The sequence below is a fragment of the Ursus maritimus genome, unplaced genomic scaffold (assembly GCF_017311325.1).
Source record: "Ursus maritimus isolate PB19 unplaced genomic scaffold, ASM1731132v1 scaffold_8, whole genome shotgun sequence".
In the NCBI taxonomy this organism is placed as follows: Eukaryota; Metazoa; Chordata; class Mammalia; order Carnivora; family Ursidae; genus Ursus; species Ursus maritimus.
The window spans coordinates 31,644,917-31,667,234 of record NW_024426996.1 but is presented as its reverse complement, the minus strand read 5'-3'; the positions used below and the strand labels follow the sequence as shown (position 1 = coordinate 31,667,234).

Sequence of the window (22,318 nt, the reverse complement as noted above, 5' to 3'; positions counted from 1 at the left end):
TGAGATGGTAAGTCATGGTATCTCACTAATTCCCAGACCCGAGTTAGTTTACACATGGTCCCTGACTGAAGATAGTCCAACTTACATTTTTTTACTTTACAATGTTGCAAATGTGATACACATTCAATAGAAACCATACTTAGAATTTTGATCTTTCCCTGGGCTAGTGATACTCTTCCATGAAGCTGGGCTGCAAGCCGCAGCTCCATCAGCCACAAAGTCACGAAGGTAAACAACAAACACTTAAAACCATTCTGTACCCGGGCAGCCCCCTGATATTCACTTTTAATACAGTAGTCGATAAATCACACGAGTTATTTAATACTTTAATATAAAATAGGCTTTGTGTTAGATGATTTTGCCCATCTGTAGGCTAATATTGATGTTCTGAGCACATTTAAGGTAGGCTAAGCTAAACTCTGATGTTTGGCAGGTTGGATGTATTAAATGCATTTTGACTTAGATATTTCCAACTTCCAACGGGTTTATCAAGATGTAAGATGATCATAAGTCCAGGGATCTGTATTTACCCCATAGTCTCTTAAATGAAGAGAAAGGTGATTGCCTTTAAAGAAGAATTGTGCAATAGCAGCATAAGTTAACACTGTACATCTGCTTTTTAGCTTCTCTGAAAGGTATTTTTGACCATTTCTTTTTTTTTTTTTTTTTTTTTTTTAAAGATTTTATTTATTTATGTGACAGAGAGACAGCCAGCGAGAGAGGGAACACAGCAGGGGGAGTGGGAGAGCCAGAAGCAGGCTCATAGCAGAGGAGCCCGATGTGGGACTCGATCCCGGTACGCCGGGACCACGCCCCGAGCCGAAGGCAGACGCCTTAACGACTGCGCTACCCAGGCGCCCTATTTTTGACCATTTCTAAATCAACGGGCAGGGGGAGGGGTAGATGCCCAGATCTCTCACCGGTTATTGAATACTGTGTCTGAGCTAACATTAATCCCTGTAGATTCCAAAGACCACTAAGAAACACTGATCTGAGTGGACGTTATGGGGGTGAGGTGATGAATGAGATTTTGTTCTGAGCCCACATTACAATTGGCACAATGATGCCTTCTCCATCCCATCCTTTAATTCTTTCACCAGGTCATTAGTATATAGGTGGAAGATTTACCTTGCACCTGGAAGAAACCTGTCTCTGAGGCCCATGAGGTAAAATCTAAAAAACTGTAGTAATGGCCAAATTAAAGTATCTCCATCCTACCAAAAGAGTAAGCACAAATCTTTACTCTATCTCTGGGGGAATGCAGAAATTAGTGCCACCATAAAAAAAAATATGGAAGAATAAAGAGTCGGGGTTATGAGCTTTAAATGACTTGTTTAGTCTGAGTGGAAGACAAACTAATCTTGCCAAACTATGCATTTAATCAGGTGATGATTACAAACACAGCCAATATGCTCTCTCCACTGATAAAAATCAACAAGTATCTTCACCATGGTTTAGTAATGGTCTAATAGGTGACAATAAACATTTTTAACATCTCAATACACAGAAACTACCAGAAAATATTTGTTGCCACCTTGGCAAGAGCAACAACGTACTTTTACCATCTTGGTTCAGCATTCTCTTAAATTCCCAGCTCTACAATATAATTCAGTCTTCAGGGACCCCTGACCATCTCAACATCTAAGATATATCATGCTAGTTGACTACATGAATGGCATCAAACTGAAAGTATTTGATTAAATGGGATTATTATGTACCCCAGACACCCTTGCAAGAACCAAGGAATAAAAACCATCAAAACATAGGGGCATCTTTCTTAGGATATGTCTACACTTGATCTTAGCCAAAAGGCCTAGAAGCAATCTTAGTGATATTTCTGATAGTCTTGGGACAGTTTGGGACAACCCCTCCAAAATGTCTGCTGCATTTTGCAACTCTTACCATGTCAACTGAACCCTCTGAAGATAGAATCCAAGAGCCTAAGATTAATCCCAAGCAAAATTTAGTCTATTTTACCTCAGAATTAGAATTCTGTACCTTTGCGTATTAAAATATTAGTAATTTAGGCTTTTTGTTTGTTTGTTTTTGGTTAGAATGAGCTTATTCTTTCTTAGGATAAAATATTCATTTGTATATATCTAAAAAGGTTTAAATTTTAGCACTTGATAGAGTATGCCTAGAGCAAAATTATTTTAAAATAAAAACTTTAAAAATATGTTTATAGAAGAACATATTAAAGCACACTGTTTTGTGAATGGATAATGAGACTGAAAAAATATTCACTTTTAATCGAATTTTAATTTTCATACTATGTGTTGATGTATCACTCACTCTATCTATATATCTATCTCTCCATTCATCCATCTATCCACCTAACTGGAAGAAAGATATTTTAGATAAACAAATAAAAGAGAAGAACAACAGAAATGTAATGTAAATAATCTAAATACTTTTTTTTGGAAGGAAAGATTATCATGTGTAATTCAACTTTTTGAAAGAATGTATTGCATAAAACAGACATAAACTCACTAGGAAGCTGGAGGAACACTCAATATCCCTTTTCTAAGTTGAAGAATTGAAAAAAATCATGGTTTTCATTTTCATCATTTTATCCACTTTGAAACCTATTTGTTAAGAGTTCTTTACGTAATTAACATATTTCCATGGTATTTTCCTATTATTTTCCCCTCCTCCACAGACAGCATTTCTTTATCTTCACGTAAATTACTTTTTTTCCCTCAGTTTTTCCCCTTTCAGACGTGTTTATTTTTCTTGACCATGAAAATCCTCACAATTTTTTTTTTAAGATTTTATTTATTTATTTGACAGAGAGACAGCCAGCGAGAGAGGGAACACAAGCAGGGGGAGTGGGAGAGGAAGAAGCAGGCTCCTAGCAGAGGAGCCTGATGTGGGGCTCGATCCCAGAACACCGGGATCACGCCCTGAGCCAAAGGCAGACGCTTAACGACTGCGTCACTCAGGCGCCCCGAAAATCCTCACAATTTTACCATGTTTTCCTGTCAACCTCAGTACTATTTGCTGCATTTTACAAGGACCTTGAAGTCCAACTAATTTCTAGTATTCAGCTTCTCTTAAAACTTTATATTTTGGTTTTGTTTTGTTTTGTTTTTTAAGCAATCTCTACACCCAACATGGGTCTCAAACTCACAACCCTGAGATCAAGAATCACAGACTCCATCAACTGAGCCAGCCAGGTGCCCCAAAACTTCATATTTTGACTTCACTATTAAATTACATGTAAAAAATATCATTTGAAATTAGACAACTTCTCACAAGAGCAAGGTGCTAGACTTCATAATGATATAATGACTGGGAAAGTGTTTCAAATACTGTATAAACATTCATAAATTTATCAGTTAATCACTATCTTCAGCACAAAATCATTATTTACTTTGATAGACCAATCAGCTAGGGTTACCTAATCAATTTCAGTTCCTAGCTTAATGCAAGATTCTCATCTTGAAAAAAATTGTTAGTTTTTCTTCTTGTACTTTATAAATGCAATTTTGAATCTGGACAATTCTATTTGTGCACTAAAACTGCAATAGGTGACTGATGTCAAACTTCTGTGACCATCTTAAGTGACGTCAAGGAGAAACCAAAAACAAGAAGAACCGGAAAACCAGTTAAGTAGATGCAGGCCGGTAATATTTTTGAATAATCCAATATGATAGAAACAGAATGTATTAAGACAATATAACGGTCTTACACATGTCTAAGTGGAAATCAGTAAACCTTAATTTCTACAACCAAACGAATTATACCTTGGTTTGCACAACTACATGATGGAGAACTGCTTGCAAGGATGGATACCCTTTCCCCTTTTTGCATATAATCCTCTGTAAACTGACATGCTTTGGAGCAGTTCTTCAGGGCCATTTAAAACACTGACTCTTGGGCTATAGTCCTCAGTAAGACATCGAATAAAACATTTATTAATCTATTTTAGGTTGGCTTCTTTTTAGTCAACAACACACTGTGTTGATGTCACAAAAAATAAATCAGAAAAACAAATCTGAAACAAACCCATTATGAAAGAAATGCATTTCTCAGAAACCCTCCTTAAAAAAGGGAAGGCAGTTCACATGTACTGAACAGTGTGACTAGATACTGTGACGGAATATCGACATATACCAGTATTGCCAGCAGCTGAGTCTACAGTGAAGGAAAACTTAATTTTCACTATTCCTATCCAGCTCCTTAACGCTTTTATTAGTTCTACCTTAGGTTAGGGAGCAAATGGAGAAAAATATAAAGGATTCACTTAGGGAAGTGGCATATATGTGTGCAATGTTTTCTCTCAAAGAATTTTAAAAAATGCTCTGGACATCTAGTCAACATGGCTAAGAATATCTAGAGTATTTAGAATGATTCTTAGGGAATTACTCAATTACTTTCATATCATCCAGGCTGCTCTTCAATATTTCCCTTGGTTTAATCAATCAGAAGCAACTATGAACTCAACTGCACACATTTTCTTATTCTCAAGAGGTAATGACTTGATTTACCTGACACATTCAATAATTCAAATTATTTTGGCCAGGACATGGTTACCAACAACATTCATTCTCTTGTCAACCCAGTTCTACAACCTACAAACTTTTTTTTTAAGATTTTATTTATTTATTTGACAGAGAGAGAGAGCCAGCAGGAGAGGGAACACAAGCAGGGGGAGTGGGAGAGGAAGAAGCAGGCTCCTAGCGGAGGCGCCTGGTGCAGGGCTCGATCCCAGAACACTGGGATCACGTCCTGAGCCGAAGGCAAACGCGTACCGACTGTGCCACCCAGGCGCCCCTACAACCTACAAACTTATACTAATGTATATCAACTAAGTCCAATTCAGTTCAGTCAAACACATCCTATTTCATTGTGAATATGCTGGCAAGGATGTCCTCATTGAAAAAAATTCCAGCTGGGATTCTAATAAGGTGACAAGTTTATGCCCATGGACTGAGAGCTGTGACCAGGGAGTAGAGGGAAGTTACATTTAATGTCTCACCCACCCACATCCCTGTTGTTGACAAAAACAAGTCACAAATTGCCCATAGGTTTTGAATGATTTTTGCCATATAATAGGTTGAATTATTAATTTAATCATCATTTATCTTTGGTTTTCATTTTACCAGAAAAGAAGTCCTATATATTGATTTACTTCAAGTTGAATATCTGAGTGGAAGCTAGGGGAGAATTAGTAGCTCAAGCAGAACTGTATGCTCTACTCCTTAATAATTATTCACTAGTAATTCCAAGATCTTCATATGGAACATAAATGTGTTTTCATGTATAGTTCAGCTATTCTAATTTTGATAAATGGATTATCAAAGAAAAATTCATTTTGTACATTTTTATAATAATAATAGAAATAATAGGAAAAGACTATTTCAAAATGCAAAGAAAATTCATCTGTGATGCCAAACAAACAAGCAAATAGAATCTGCCTGATTATCTGCTAAATTAATGAAATAAGCAAAAAACTTGAAGTAAACAAAGAACAAAATATGTAGATTTGAGCTATCATAATTGCATGTATGAAATGTGAAGTAAAAATTTTTGCTGCAAATGAATTTGAGCCAGAAACGTCTTTTTAATTTAAAAAAATTCAATTGAAACATATCCTTTTTTTTCCCCTTGTCCATAGATAAGTCTGCTAAGAAAGCCTTAGCTTTTATTTGTTTAAAAGTAAATAAAGCATTTTGGGTGTAGTCTACTTTAAGTCCTACCCCTCTGGTTTGTGGGAAGTTCTCTTACAGATCTCATGCAGTTCAGCCCTCACTTAGCTATGGAAGTAATTGACAGAGGTCGGCCTAAGGTACATGATTTGGTTGGACATCACACTTACCTGCTTGATTTGTGGTTACATTTACAGACACATACTGCCGGGCTCCTGGGCTCAAGTCGGACACTCCATTCACTGCCTCAATCTCAAAGGTATAGTTTGTGTGAGCGAGCAGATCCACCATCATGACAGAGGTGTTTTTCAGGCCGATTTGCCGGGGGAGGTACCTGACATGACCGCCACACTCGTCACACACACCTGCATGGGAGTTGCACTTCTTGCATGCAATATAATATGATACATCTTTCCTTCCACCAGTGTCAGCAGGAGGAATCCATTCCAGAAAGACACTAGTTTCATTAACATTTGAGATGGCATTCCGAGGAGCTGAGGGGGGTCCTGGTTTGCAAAGTAAAGTGAGAAAAACATATTTTAAGATGATAAAATTAGGCATTGTTTACTACACAAATCCCCGGTCTGAAGAAAAAAAAATCGATTTGCAATCAATCTTTTAAATAGGGAGAATGCAAGAATCAATTTGTAATAATCTTTGAAAAATCTTGTTAAAGTTTTGTTGGGACGATAGTGGGACTTATACCCTCTAGAAATAACTTATCTTGGCATTGTTATAACCACTTTTTAGTTAAAACAGATGTTTTGCTTAGTGTAAGTGTAAAGAATTATGGAGTAAAACTATGTATGCAAAAATAATGTTAGATAAAAAAATTATATATTCAAAAAGTGGTAAGTCCTTTGACAAGTCCAAGGAAAAATTCTCCTTTGGGATTGAACTGATTACTTCCTTATTGAGATCTGTCCCAGAAACCTAGGAAGTACACATGAAGGATTTACTAAGCAATGAGCACAAGTGAAAATAGGATTTGTCAGTGTGGCTCTTGACTACAAATTCTGCAGCAAGTAAAATAGCCTGAGCTTACCTCAAAATAAATTGCATATCCACAGATAAATCACCAACAGCATTTGAAATCTTCCTCGTATGTCAAGAAGAAACTAGAATTTAAGTAGTTGGACATTGCAATGTGTAACGAAACTTCACTTATTGTGATATTGTTTTAATATAGTGGCTCTGCAAATTGTGAATTTTATTTAATTGGAAATCAGAAATTTATTTTTAAAATAACTCTCAAAAATGCCATGAGAGAAAGAATGAAAGTGTTCAGATCTTGAGGGATCAGCAGAGCAAATTTATATATAAACAGTAAACAATATCCATTTGTATTTTACTTTATTTCTGAAACGAATAATTAGCTTACTAAAGAGAACTAAAATTAATTCCATATCAATCGTGACAATTGTACACCACTCTGGCAGGGATCGATAAGTGGGGAGGCTTTATGTATGTGGGCATGGGGTATATGGGAAGTCTCTGTGTCTTTCTCTGAATTTTGTTGTGAACCTAAAACGGCTCTAAAAAAATAAAGTCTTTTAAAAAAGGAATGGCATAATGTCTGTCTCACAGTTGATTTTCAGATACTTAGAGTTATATCTTCAATCAGTTGTTAATGTTATATGGTCACATGTTCCCAAAGAAAAAATACATTTATATTTGTTTCAGACTTAATATGTAAAACTTCCTGACAGGGAATAGAATGGACTATGGTCGTTGTTGAATGGCTCATAAGCATAAATTTAGCTACTTGGAAGGGCATAGCTTAGTTCTCTTAATATCTGTTGTTTCAAATATAGAGATTAATATTAATTTCTACCTAACATTTATTAAGCCATGACTGTTGAAGACTAAATTTAAAAGTGATAAAAAAGCTACCTGGTATTTACAAAATGCCATTTAAATTAAAGGACCCCAAAACCTAAGATTTGCATTTTGGGCAAAATAATCCCTACCTCAACTATATCTCTGATTGAACCCTGTGAATTTTCCATACATACAACCTCACACATTTCAAAATAGAGCAGTTACTTAAGATGGAAATACACAAGTATTATTTTTTTACTGTAAACTTTAGCTTATTTAATAGTGAAAGGTTATGGAGAAGATGTCATTTGAGGCCAAAATGTCACAGGTTTACTTCTGAGAAAAAGGTAAAATATACTTGAAACATGTCTAGTTCAGAAAGACATCAATTTTTTTTCTCCCTGTCATCTGAAATATACCCAAATGTAACACCTTTTTCCTAAATCTGAAAAAATGTAAAAAAAAAAAAAATCAGTCTTACTCTTCCTTTTCTTCTGACTCTGCACTAACATCCCCTCAACATTTGGTGGGGACACATATGACTTTTAATATCAAAATGAAACTCAAATTCAAGTGAAGCCCTAAAGTAGAAGTAAAAAAGTAGAGGCTCAGATTGACATGCACCTAAAAAATAACCTGATGAAATTCCACTGCCTGGCTAATAGATGTGATATATGAACCAAAACAGAGCTGTGAGAAGTACCCCTCATTTAAGCAGATTCACCGGGATCTTTTTGTTTTTCTTTTCCTGTAAGTTTATAACATTCTATTTTCCAGATTTATATATTTATAATATATATTTATATTATATATTATATAAATACATATTACATATTTATATATTTATAATATATATACATCAAAAATTATTAAAAGGAGTTGGAACCATAAATTAAATTCCAAAGAGCCAAGGAAAAGCAAAATTCAAGACTTTCATGTGACCATGTGAACATCAATCAAGCCATCCGTGCAAGGGGATCATATGCAGTATTTGTGGTCCTATGAATGCAACTAAAAACGGAACACACACACCAGCAGATTTTATATTAGAAAGATCTTCTACACAAGTCCAATGGTGTTTCGAGAAATGCATACAAATTAGTGTTCTTTTTGAAACACAGTATTAGAAATTCGCACACCTGGAAACAGAGAAAATTTGAAGCCTCCACTCCCGTAAGAGGACTAAGCAGTCCCTACCACCAGAGCATAGTCTTTCCCTCACCCCAAACCTAGCGAACTTACAGAAAGGGAGACACACTTTTATTCTGAGAAAGAGAGAGATCAGGGCTGGACCACTTAAAGAAAATAACTATTAGAAAATTAATGAAATGTAAAAGATAATTCAAGGTATGGTTTTTCTCTCCTTAATTTACCACTCTATTATCTGGCCACAATTTCCCTTTACTCTCTGGGCATTCTTTTGCTCTGATAATTAAAATAATCTCTAGTGTAACCAAAACGCATCACATTCAATCATAGTTTTTATCTCCTCTACTAAAATGCATCCTCCCAAATACTTATTTGAAAAGGAATTGTTTATAATTAGTAATCATCTAAACCATAAAATGATCAGTCTTGTGATAAAAGAGTGATCTTCAGCAATGTAAAGCTAATTAATATCAATGATTTCAGAAATTATGAAACTATGTCTCACTGAGACTATGAAATTCAGATGCTGAAATTCAGATAGAATTTCAGTTTGTGGTCATTTGATTAAAGGAATTGTATGTCTGTTTATATTTCATATTAGAATGAACGAACTAGAATGAATACTAGATTTCAAAAATTTTTTGTTATCATCTTTGAGAGCAACTGCAGCTTGCTGGGATCAAAAATAAAACAAGGGAAGGTCATGGATACTGAACCTTATGGGGAGAGGGGATACACTTTCTTCCCTTCCATTTTGAGTTTTTGTTTGATTTGCTGTAGAGACTGTGAATGTGGACAACTTAATGAAAGTATTTTTATCAAGCAAACAAATACATAAATGCGTTTCCTTCCCAGAAATATGCGGAACATTAGAAAAACAAACACACCAAAAACATCGATGGATGTGGATGCTTCCACTGCAAATGTTGAAATTAAATGTTTACTATTCATCATTCTAATTATATGATTATGGGATCATATAATTAATACTAGGTAAGGACACTCACAAGAAACATGACAACTGCTTAAAAGTCCTAGCTAAAGATTTGGTTTTCTATTTGACTCCTAAATCTGATTTGCCAATGCCCAGTACTCCATGTTCTTGAAGTGTTTCCTGTCTTCCTTCACAAGTGACCTTCTCACTGGCCTTTGTCGTTTAGTGTGGCAAGTTAGGTAAAAAAAGGCAAAGTACCACATTACATGTTTATGTGATCAGAAGCCTTAGCTCAGGAGAAGACAAAGAATGAAAAAAAGTTTACGGTGAAAAGGAAAATGGGTTTATTAAAGTCATGTTTAGCTGTCATGAACATTAAAAGAAATTAAAAAGTGAAAGAAAAAATTCTTCATCTGTCTCCGATGTTGAATTTGAAATTAGGGAAAATGAATGCTTCTAACAGTGAGTAATAAAAGAGACTCCAACTTTTCAATGCTTATTTATGAAAATCGAAATTTGGTAAAAAAAAAAAACTATTTTGGAAGATTAAACATTATGCCTGTTTTAGGGGAAATGGTAATAGGATGTAACAGGCTTCATCATGCTCTTTCTTCAAAGTGGTGAAAAGTTAGCATCACCAAATATCAGTGGGTTTCCTTACTTGTGCATGCCATTGTGGGTGGATCAGACTCCCTCCTGAAATAATCCTTTTCACAGACACAAGAGGTTGAAGCTTCCTCATGGGTATAACTGTGAGGTGGACATTTGCTGCAGCTCTGGCTGTGAGGTGAGGCTTTGAAGAACCCAGGTCTGCACACTGTCAAAAGAAATAAGAGACTAAGCTTTTCCCTGGAACAGATGCAGTGTTTGTTTTGTGAATAATGTCATTATTTTGACTAGTATACACAGATTACATATAACACAATACTGCCATTAATTTCAAAAATGTTTCATAAGCTTCTGAATCATAAATACCAGGCTATTCATTCAGAGAATCAAATATTTAAGTATTTAAATTAAACATGTCTGGACTGTATGCATTTTTAGTGATTTTTATGCTGCAGGAGCTTATAAGAAATCATATTATAAAAGGTAAGTACTTATATGTATTTAAAACTGAAGTAATGTTTTGAGTATAATTTTCATTGATGCTGTTAACACAACTTTTGTTGAAGAAATAATAATTTTTCCCTCTGCTCATAGAATGGTATGGTACATAGTAGGTGCTCAAAGTTTTGCTATTTAATTAATAAATTAATTAATTGGTAGGTGTAAGAGCTTCACAAATTTGTTGGATTTGGGAGAATGCATAGATGAGCTGGTATATCATTCACATCATATTGATTTCAGGAGGAGTCAGATGTGAGGCATTTATTTTACATTTTACTCCATTTTAGAACTTTTATATGACTCAACAAGCATCTATTCTAATATCAGTCATACTTATACTGCACAAATTGTAATGATCTATATAGGGTAGAAACTGTGTCTTATTCAATTTTGCATTCATAATATTTATCACAGTGTTTGACAACAGTAGGTGATCATAAATTATCATGTAATGCGTAAATGAATGAATGACATGGCATGAAGATTGTAACTGAACTATTCAGAATCACATAAAGAAAATGTTCTCTGGATACTTTTGTTAAAATTTCTGCTAGTGGTCAAGTAAGTGCTAACAAAGTAAATCTTTTTATTATGCTCATCCCCTAAACTTTTGTATCTTTCTCTCTTCTCAGTGGCTAATAAAGCCAAACTTTCATTCCAATTGCCCAATATGGGCCAATCAAAGACACTAAACCATTGGTTTGATTACTTTTTAGGGTTTCGATTAGATAAAACTAATCAACCATATATATTTTTTTCTCTTTTCGAAACTCAGTACATACACTTAAGAGCATTTATTCAAGCATCAATGGAAATTTGCTAAAGCTCAAAGGTGAACTTGTATTTCAACAGAAAATTTGGATAGACATAATGAATTTGGACTCATTCTCATGTGCTATAAATGATTTGGGGTTTTAGTAATCCATGCTAAGGCTTTCTGCCATCACCATGAATAATCAGGAATTGACAAAAATGAGAAGGTACTTTTTCAGTAGATCTAATTATAGTGATAGCAAAGCCTTAATGCTCTTATAAATTCAGAGAGAATGTGAAGGTATTTGAAAGTTAAGAAGAGCTTTTTGATAGTATTAGGGACATTCTTGTAGTTAAATGATTAGGAAAAGATTTAAAATATTATTTTTCTTATAATAGGATTGCTGTGGCAGCCAATACCATTCTTAGCTAAGTTATCCATTTTTTCTTTTATCCTCTTCAGTAAAACCATTCTCCTTTAAACACTATTTACTTTCAAAGACATGAAGTGTCAATCCACAATCCTGCATATTTGGAATTTAATGATCATTTATGAAACAAAAGCCAGTTTTTTTCTTTTAATGAATGCCTTTTAACCTAAAAACTTATTTTGATATCATATATAACACTTATTAACCCTCCATGGAAACTTTGGAAGCAGAGATTAATATAAATGTAAGTAAAATCAGGTAAGTGTATCTTTCTGGTCAGTAGTTCAACAAAATGCTTTCAGCAGGTGTAGTCGGCCAGAAATTTTGCTCAGTACTAGATTACAGAGGTAAACAAAATAGACATGGCTCTGCCTTTGTGAATCTTAAAAGTACTGCATGAATAATTATAAATATTGCTATGCTAGAAAAAAGAAAGAGCATGGAAGTGAACATTGACACCTAATTTAGACTGGGATGTTAAAAAAAAAGAAAAGGCTTCTTTAGGAAGCTGAGTCTTTGCTGTGATGTTAAAAAAAATTAAAAAGGAGAAGTATCCAATTTACATTAAGGGGGCATTAGAGTACATTGACCTGCATTTGAGGAGCAAAATCCTTGCAAAGGACCAAAACAGGTGAACAAATAAGGGGATAGAGGAAACTATAGAATTGATAAGGGTGATAGTAGAATTGAAGTGGCAGAGATAAAGTTAGGGAAAAGGACACCAGGACACACCTTATAGTTTTTATTATTTGAAGTCATTACAAAATTTTAAGCAGGGAAATACTAAGATGACAATAATGTTTGAGAGATCACTGGGTAGCAGTGTAAATAATGGATTGGAAAAGAGCAGAGATTTAGGCAATTGGTCCTTTTGCTTCTGTTGCACTGGTGCAGAAAAAGACTTGTTTAACAAGAGTGCTTCCAATGGTGGTAGATGAGAGTAGGTGAATTCAGGAGATCAGTCTGAGGTAAAAATCAATGAGGTTTTATGATATATTTAATGGGTCAGATGTGAGAGTGGAAAATCCTCAGAACGACTCTCAGGTGTTTGGCTTGAACTGCCCAGGATCTACTGGTGCCATTTTCTCAGAGAGTGCTTGATATGAAATGTGTTTGGGGGAAGATAATGATTAAGTTTAAAGTGTTATTTAAATTTGAGGTGGCAAAAGAAATCCAAATAGAAATATAGAGAGGAAAGTTGTAGACTCAATGTTATTCAAGAAAAAAATATATCTGTATATATATGTAAAAGTAATTATTCATTGCCTTCAACCCATGGCTCCAAATGCAAATGGAACACACAATGCTGCTAGACAATCTTATTATTTCCTTAGTTAACGTTTGTTTTCAGCAACAACATGATTATTTTGTAGTTTCTCCTCTCTTCTTACTCCTTAGAAGCTCTATTCTTTTGTGATTCCTAGCTGGTTACATTTGTTTCTTTGCTGAGAAAATAGAATTCATTAGAGGAACTTACTTATTTTCCTACCACCAAATCTCCAAACCTGTATGCACTTGGAGCCACCTTCTCTACTTTTCTGCCCATTAAAATGCACAGGTGTTTTTGATTCTATCAAATGAAAATATCTTTATTTGAATTAGGAAACTCATCTCTATTCTCTGAGGGTAATCTTTCAAATATCTACTATCCCTTTTACATGCTCAGTCTCTCTCAATCTCTTTCTTTCAATCTCTGTCTCTGTCTCTCTCTCGCTTAGACATATACATGAGCCCAATACAATATTCCAGAACTTTTCAGTGGAAACAAAGTGACACAAAACAAAACAAATAATAACAACAATAAATGATCAATCTCACTTGATCTCAATTCTCCCTGTAGTTACCAAACAGTTTTGTTTCCCTTCAGAACACAATTTTTTAAATTACTTGTCCATACATGCATCTCTAGGTCCTTTTTTAAATCACACATTGGCACAGTCCAATCCCTTGAAACTGTTTTTGTTAAGATTGCAGTCATCTTTTTTCCATACTTCTCAACAGCATTTGATCATGTCCTTTTTGGGAAACTCCAATTAATTTTACTACAAAATGCTAGCATAGCCTGAAAGTTTCTACACAATATCTAAGAAATCCTTCGAATGTGGTCTCCTCCCACACTTACTATCTCCATCCATACTAACCTACTTATAATTTCCTGCATTTGAGAAACTCCTTTATCTGCTTCTGAATTTTGCAGGAAAAGCATCCCAGCCAAAAGGCAAGAAGTGCAAGTTAGTGGGGGAAAAAAGTTTGTAATCCCTGATAAAGAATTTGGATATGATATGAATGTACTTGGAAAACACTGGGTGCTTATTTTTTGAGGGCACTCTTTTTATCAAGCACTGTGATAAGGAATATTTATATTGTGGTCAGAAAATAAAAATTGTACTTGATACCCTAAAGCTACAACATATTTGGGGAGACAGAAAATAAAAAATAATAATCAAAAGAAACAAAATTGACCTTTTTGCATTTTAATCATGACAACGTTTAACAAATAACTATTTAGATGAGTAGCAAGATTTCTTTAAACTCCAATTTGATTTTCATCATACATAGCATAATTTGTTGTACTGAGTACATATTCATCAGTATTTATTGTGTAAATAGTACATTTGTGTCCTCAGTGTAAATAACATAGCATTTACACTGTCATGTAAAGCTGATGAAGCTAAATTATTTAAATACTAAGTCTTGGCAAGTAAATAATAATATGTCCTACATCTACACTGGCTACTTTAGAAGTTTTTCAAACACTGCCAACATTCCAGCTCTCATATTTATCACTTAGAAAACAAGGATGTTAATTAAATCTATTAAAATACTTTTAAAAATCTAAACAGAAAAAGCATGTCATTGATATATGAATTTCAATTGTCAAATTTGTGAAAAGGTGTTGCCAAATCTAATTAGACAATCTTAAAAAGTTCTCAAAATTACCAAAAATGGTTAACCTGATAATTTAGGGTTTTTCCTATACTTTTTATTATCAATTAAATTACTTTTAATGTGTCCAAAATATTTTAGCCTTAAAGGTCCATCACCCTTGGGATACCTAAGTGAATTCATTTTACAATTCAAAATCCAGAAGCATAGTCACCAAGAAAAAAAAAAAGTAATGTAGAAAATACTGTTTTAGTAATTTAGAATACTATCATTGTCCCCACTACAATTAAAATATACAGATCATTTAAAAATACATATATAGATATATATAAAGAAACAGGAATAGAAATGTACAGACTGTTTTTGTCTCTATCATTTAAGATAAAATTAATCTTCAAAAATGTTATTGGATTTATCCAATTATACTTTATTAGGAATGACAGACAATCACTATGACAAGATTTTTACCATAGTTCTATTATATGTGAATTATCAGATAAGCAAAGTCAAATTTACTTTTTAAACAGATCTTTCAAAATGAAGTGGCCGCAGGATATTTAGCCCAAATTTAAAAGATGTGTTTATTAAGAAAAAAAGCATAACACAACATGCTATAAGGAAATTCCAAAGAATTTAATTTTAAAATTAAAGATCTTTATATTTAAAATGAATGCTCAGTATAAAAAAGTAAGTAATGAGTTACTTACAGATATAACAAATATTACACATTTAAGGAAACTGAAATAATACCAAGTATATTTTCTAACCACAATGATACAAAACTAAAGATCAACAATAAAACAAAGCTGGAAATCTACAATGTAAATGTTAAATATTTAATATGTAAATATGAAGCAGCACACTACTGCACAAGCAATGGGCCAAATAAGAAACCAATAGTAAATCAAAATATTTATCATAACAAAAGAAAAAAATTACAATATTCCAAAACCTATTGGATGTGGCAAAAACAAATTTTAGAGTGAAATTTATGCTATAAATGCTTGTATTAAGAAAAAAGTTCAGATAAACAACCTCACATTACACTACAAGGACCTAGAAGAGACTTACCTGAAATTTAGTAGATGAAGGAAATAACAAAGAAAAATCAGAAATAGAGACCCGAATAAATGATAACATAATATTAAATATAATGATTAGTTTAAAATAAATAAATCTGGCAATGCTCTAACTACATTAACTAAGAAAAAGAAAATTAAAAAAAATGAGAAATGAAAGAGAAAACAATACAACAGATACATAGTATGATAACAGATTACTATAAACAGTGATATACTAATAAATCAGATAACTTAGGGAAAAAAAACAGGTAATTCCTAAAAAACCACAAGTTACCAAAATTGAATCATGAATCTTGAATCCAAGAAATAGGAAATCTTCTTAGACCAATAACAAGCATGAAAGTCAAACTAGGAATCAAAAATCTTTCATCACAGAAAAGCCCAAGACCACATGATTTCATTGGTGGATTCTATGAAACATTTAAAAAAAAAAAAAAAAGGTTAATGACATTCTTTATCAAAATCTTATAAATAATGGAATAGAAGGAACCTATTCAAAATCATTCCACAATGATACAAAAACAGGATAAAAACAATACAAGAACAAAAATGTCTAGTTTGTCTGATATAAGTAATGCTACTCTGACTTTTCTTCTGACATCCATTTGCATAATAAATGTTTCTCCACCCCCTCACTTTCAATCTGCAGGTGTCTTTAGGTCTAAAATGAGTCTCTCAACACCTGGACGGCTCAGCTGGTTAAGCGTCCAACTTGATTTCAGCTCAGGTCATGATCTTAAGGCTGTGAGATTGAGCCCCAGGTCAAGCTCCAAACTGAGCTTGGAGCCTACTTAAGATCCTCTTTCTCCCTCTCCCCCAGCCCCTCCCCAGCTCATGAGTTCATGCACGTATGCTCCCTCTCTCTTAAATAAATAAATAAATAAATAAATAAATAAATAAATAAATAAATAAAATGAGTCTTTTATAGGCAGCATATAGATGGGTCTTTTTTTTTTTTTTAATCAATTCTAATACCTTTCGTCTTTTGATTTAGAACATTTAGCCCATTTACATTCAAAGTAATTATTGATAGATATGTATTTGTTGCCGTTTTATTACTTTTTTGTCATTGTTTCTGGAGATTTTCTCAGGTCCTTTCTTGCCTTTGTTACTTTTGGTCTCTCCTTTGTATCTCTTCTATTCTGAATGATAGCCTTGCTGGATAGAGTATTCTTGGCTGCAGATTTTTCCTATTCAGGACATTGAACATATCACACCACTCCCTTTTGGCTTACCAAGTTTCTATTGAGAAATCTCCAGCTAGCCTAATGTGTTTTCTCTTATAAATTAATTACTTCTTTTGTCTTCCTGCTTTTAAGATTTTTTCTTTATCACTATATTTTGCAAATTTAATTATAATATGTCTTGGTGTTGGCCTGCTTTTGTTGATTTTGATGGCAGTTCTCTTTGCCTCCTGGATCTGGATGTTGTTTCTTCCCCAAATTAGGTAAGTTTTCTGCTATTATTTCTTGAAATAGAATTTCTGCTCCCTTTTCTCTCTCTTCTTTTGGGACTCCTATAATACAAATGTTATTACATTTGGAGGAGTCATTGAGTTCCCTATGTCTATTCTTCTTTTTCACTTCTGTTCAGCTTCATTATTTTCCATTATTCTGTCTTCTAGGTCACTAATGCATTCCTCTGCTTCTTACACCTTGCTGATAATTGCACCATGCCTGATTCTAATCTCATTTATTGCATTCTTCATCTCTAACTGAGTCTTTTTAAACTTTTTTATCTTGTGGTAAGGGTCTCACTGAAGTCTTCTATTTTTTTTCCTCAAGCCAAGTAAGTATCCTTATGATTGCTGCTTTAAATTCTCCACCAGACATGTTACTTGTATCTATTTCACTTAGATCTCTGGCTGTGGCCTTATTGTGTTCTTTCATTTGGCATAAATTCCTCGGTCTTGGCATTTTGTTTAAATCTCTGCCTTCTCCTTTGTGTTAGAAAAGCCAGTTACGTCTCCTGATCCTGAAAGTAAAGGCTTTATGAAGAGGTCATGTAGTGCCCAGGTCCTGGCACTTCAGGGAGTGCCTCTGGTGTGTGCTGCATGCACTCTGCTGTTGTGTTTTGGCTGCTCTATTCTTCAGGCCAGTCATCTGCAGAGGCTCTCCTTGCCCACTGTGGGCACTGTTTGTTGCCTGGCCTGAATGTGGCAAATTTTAACAAGATGTGCTCTGGTCTACTTGTGAAATGAGATCTGACACCCATTCCACCGGAACAGAGGCCTGGCCAAACTCTGTGATTGGGAGACAAAGAGTGGGCCAGCTTTATGTTGGCCTTCTGGGGGAGAAGTCTGCTGCATTGGGAGTGAGACAAGCTTAACTGAGAAGGGCAGTTTCACCAGAGCACAGGGGGGTGGGGCTTGGTATAAGCAAGTTGGCAACCAACCTCAGTGCTGTACTGTTTCCCACCAATTGTGGTGGCTTTGTGTTTATGCTGAAGGGCAGGACAGAGAAATGCTGCTAGTCAGCTTCCTTGTTCCTGGAGAAGTATCTCTGTGAACTCTGCCTCTCACGGATGCTCTCCTCTCCAAAAGAGTGAATAATCTCTGCATTGTGTGCCCCAGGCATTCTTCAGATGGCTGCTTCTGTCTGCTCCTGGTTTGTTTGCCTGCCTTCTCTCCAGGAGCAGGACAGTGCCCATCTGGGTCTGTCCCAGCCAAGTCCACTGACCTTTAAAATTCTATGTTTCAAGTACTGCTATTTGTGTGAAATCATGAAATTCAGTGCCTCTCATTTTCCAAGCCAATGATTGTGGAAAAGCATTCTTTTTGTTCATTCCTCTTGTGTGCTCCTCTCTGCCTAGATCTTCTCCATGACCACTTCCCTCTGCAGAAGCTGTGATGTACTTCTCCTCTAAACCACATCTCCATACTTCCTACCTTCTTCAATGACTCATGACCCCTTCTCTCCCTTTAGTTATGGAGTTTGTTCTGTCAGTCTTCTGGCAGATTTCTGGAGTATTTAGGATGATTTGAAAGTTATCTAGTTGTGTTTGTGGGCTGAGAGGAGCCTAGGGTTCGCCTATTCTACCGCCATCTTGAGGACTTCATCCAGAACAAGACTACTATTGATAAATACATTAAATCTCTATCTCTATTTATATTTACATTTATAATTTAGGCTTGGCAAATATTGATAGAAGCCCCAGTAAATTATACGATATTTATAAATGAAGAGTGAAATTAATTGCTACATATCATTTACATATTCATTTGTTCAATATATGTAATGAGCCAGGCTTGTGTGTCATGAACTGTACTGGACACTGGATATGCACACATAATTAAAACTTATTCATTGCTTTTATGCCATTAAATAACTCAGTCATGTGTAGCAATTTCTTATACATTGTCTGGCACATACTTAGACTTTCATTAATTGTTTATTGTTTATTTTATTTTTTTTTAAAGATTTTATTTATTTATTTGACAGAGAGACAGCCAGTGAAAGAGGGAACACAAGCAGGGGGAGTGGGAGAGGAGGAAGCAGGCTTCCAGCAGAGGAGCCTGACGTGGGGCTTGATCCCAGATCGCCGGGATCACGCCCTCAACTGAAGGCAGACGCCCAACGACTGCGCTACCCAGGAGCCCCTGTTTATTGTTTAATATTAATACACACATTAAAAAAAACACTCAAAATAACATTTTAAAAATAGCGTCGTGTGTGTGTGTGTATGTGTGTCTTGTGTGTGTACAGAGACAAAAAATCAAGGTCCCTCAGTAAAAGGCTAAACATATACAATACAATTTCATTCAATTAAAAATAAAATATAGATGTGTAACTTTAGAAACTGCTGATGATTGTATTACTTAAACATTTTAATGTTTCTACTTCTGTATCTTTTATATATCTTTTATACAAAATATATTCTATATTTTATAGAAATGCTGTATCATGTAGTGTCAATGACCAATTGTAATACTGACCTTCCTCCCATAGTTCAGATAAGAAGCTATCACCTTCCCTAAAGTTCAGAACAAAGCAGAATATCCTTAAATATAGTAAAAATGTATTATGTACCAGTATCTCCTCCTGCTTTACTTCTAAGATTAGAACTTATATACTTCATAACTAATAGCTAGCAGAGTTAGAAAAGAATCAAATTTTAAAATATACTGAAAAAAATATGTATCAGTATAACCAAATTATGATATAAGCTAGGATGGAATGTTTGTCCTGCTCAAGTAAAGCATGTTGATTCAATAATATTTAATTCACAGTTATTAATTGACAGGTGATATGTTTCATAAGATAAATAGTTAAACTAAACTAATTTTAGCTTCACAGGTTTAAATACCAAGAGTTGGGGTGCCTGGGTGGCGCAGCCGTTAAGCGTCTGCCTTCGGCTCAGGGCGTGATCCCAGCATTCTGGGATCGAGCCCCACATTAGGCTTCTCCACTGGGAGCCTGCTTCTTCCTCTCCCACTCGCCCTGCTTGTGTTCCCTCTCTCGCTGGCTGTCTCTCTCTGTCAAATAAATAAATAAAATCTTTTAAAATAAATAAATAAATAAATGAATAAATAAATAAATAAATAAATACAAAGAGTCTTGCAGAGTATTCTTAGAAAACATTCTACAATGATATGATGATATATTTCTCCACCTTGGCAACATGTACATGCTTAAGATATAGTAACTAAAAGGTAAGGTTCCTTGTGGTTTGGAATGGACTGATACATGACCCCTGAACTGTGGACAGTTGTAAATCATAATATTACCACTTTGCATTTATCTAGTTGAATATCCATTAAAAGGAAGACACATAATTTCAGCAATTTTTGGAAGCCTTCAACCACCTATCTATATAAGGATGAATATTTACTGGAGATAATAGAATTCATTATCTCTCAAAGCAAGATTACTTTTTCCCTTTAGTTATCGATGGATTAAACTCCTCTACAATAATAAATGTAATAGATAATTATAAAATTTTATTTTAATTATTAATTTTACTGGATATTTTTCATAACTCTATAATTTCAATAGATACTTAACACTTTGGGCAATTTTGCTCCCCCAGACAAATCAATATGAATAGATTCAGATCAGCACATTTCAATAATAGTGTGTGTAGGATATATATGGCAGTGTATGTGTATGTGCAAAACACTTTTGTTGTTTGGTTATATATCTTCCATTTGATTAATTTTTTAATTAGATAAAGATTTGAGAGTTACCAAGAAGTATTTCTGTTGTTAAAAGAAACAGACTTGTTGCTGGAGGGGAAGGGGGTGGGGGAATGGAGTAACTGAGTGATGGACATTAAGGAGGGTGCAGGATGTAATGAGCACTGGGTATTATATAAGACTGCTGAATCACTGAACTCTACCTCTGAAACTAGAATGCACTATATGTTAATTAATTAAATTTTAAATAAAAAAATTAAAAAGAAACAGACTTGAAAAGAAAACATTGAAAGATTTAGCAAAAGTTAGTATAATATATATACATACATATATATATTTTTTCCCCTTTATTTCAGAGAGACAGCACAAGTGGGGTCGGGGGGTGCAGGCAGAGGGAAAGGGAGAAGCAGGCTCTCCGCTGAGCAGGGAGCTGGACCCAGGGTTTGATGCCAGGATCTGGGGATCATGACCTGAGCCGAAGGCAGATGTAGCTGACTGAGCCACCCAGGCACCAAGTATGAAATGCTTTTACTCTACTCTTAAACATTACCCTTACTTTTTCAGGGATACAAACAAGTTACCTATCTAAAGAAGAGTTAATCTTGACATCGACAAATACTATGTATAGTTGCTTTTATTATGTCATTTTAGTCCTATGAACAACTGTTGCTTTTGACCAATTTTTCATAATTCAAATTATTTGTAAATTAGGAAGTGTGAACTATCAAATATATCTGATGAATCCAGAGCTTAATGAATTTGTAATTTAGAAAAGCAGAAAAGTAGAAATTAAGTTAAATCAAATCAAATGACTTTTTTAAAAAAGATTTTATTTATTTATTTGTCAGAGAGAGAGAGAGAGAGCTCGTATGCACAGGCAAGGGGAGAGGCAGGCAGAGGGAGAAGCAGGCTCCCCGCTGAGCAAGGAGCCCCTGGTATCATGACCTGAGCAGAAGGCAAACTCTTAACCGACTGAGCCCAGGCATCCCGAGTTAAATGACTTTTAAATTTGAAATGGTAAATCTTCTGATACTTTCTTACATTATGCTTTCAACTGGTGAAAGAATTAAAACTTAAAAAAAAAAAAAACAACCAGGAGACAACTAGATTATGAAACATTGAGAAAATTGACTTTACATAATTCTTTTTAAAGTACCTAAAAGTTAGCACTATGCCTTGCAAATATTTTCAACATATTTTTATGGGTCAATTGGTTATCCAAAATGTATAATTCTTTCATATCTTTCCAAGCAAAATTAATGTTTGTAATTATTTTGTAAGTTTAGAGAAAAGCTAGATATTGGTGTTTCTGAGAATAAATTTACTATGGAAAATTGTATGAAAGGGGAAATCTGTAGATAAATGCT

General features: G+C 34.4%; 1 protein-coding gene across 4 annotated transcripts in view; it reads right to left on the bottom strand.

The window, feature by feature from the left end:
* Nucleotides 1–22,318, bottom strand: part of EPHA5 (EPH receptor A5) — a 334,944-nt gene that overhangs the window by 153,386 nt on the left and 159,240 nt on the right. For all 4 annotated transcript variants that reach the window (XM_040625400.1, XM_040625402.1, XM_040625401.1 and 1 more), the window contains exons 4-5: nt 10,217–10,372; nt 5,822–6,157 (exon numbers count right to left, since the gene is read on the bottom strand). In XM_040625400.1, the coding sequence (XP_040481334.1) occupies nt 5,822–6,157; nt 10,217–10,372 (492 nt within the window). The remainder of the gene's footprint in view (nt 1–5,821; nt 6,158–10,216; nt 10,373–22,318) is intronic.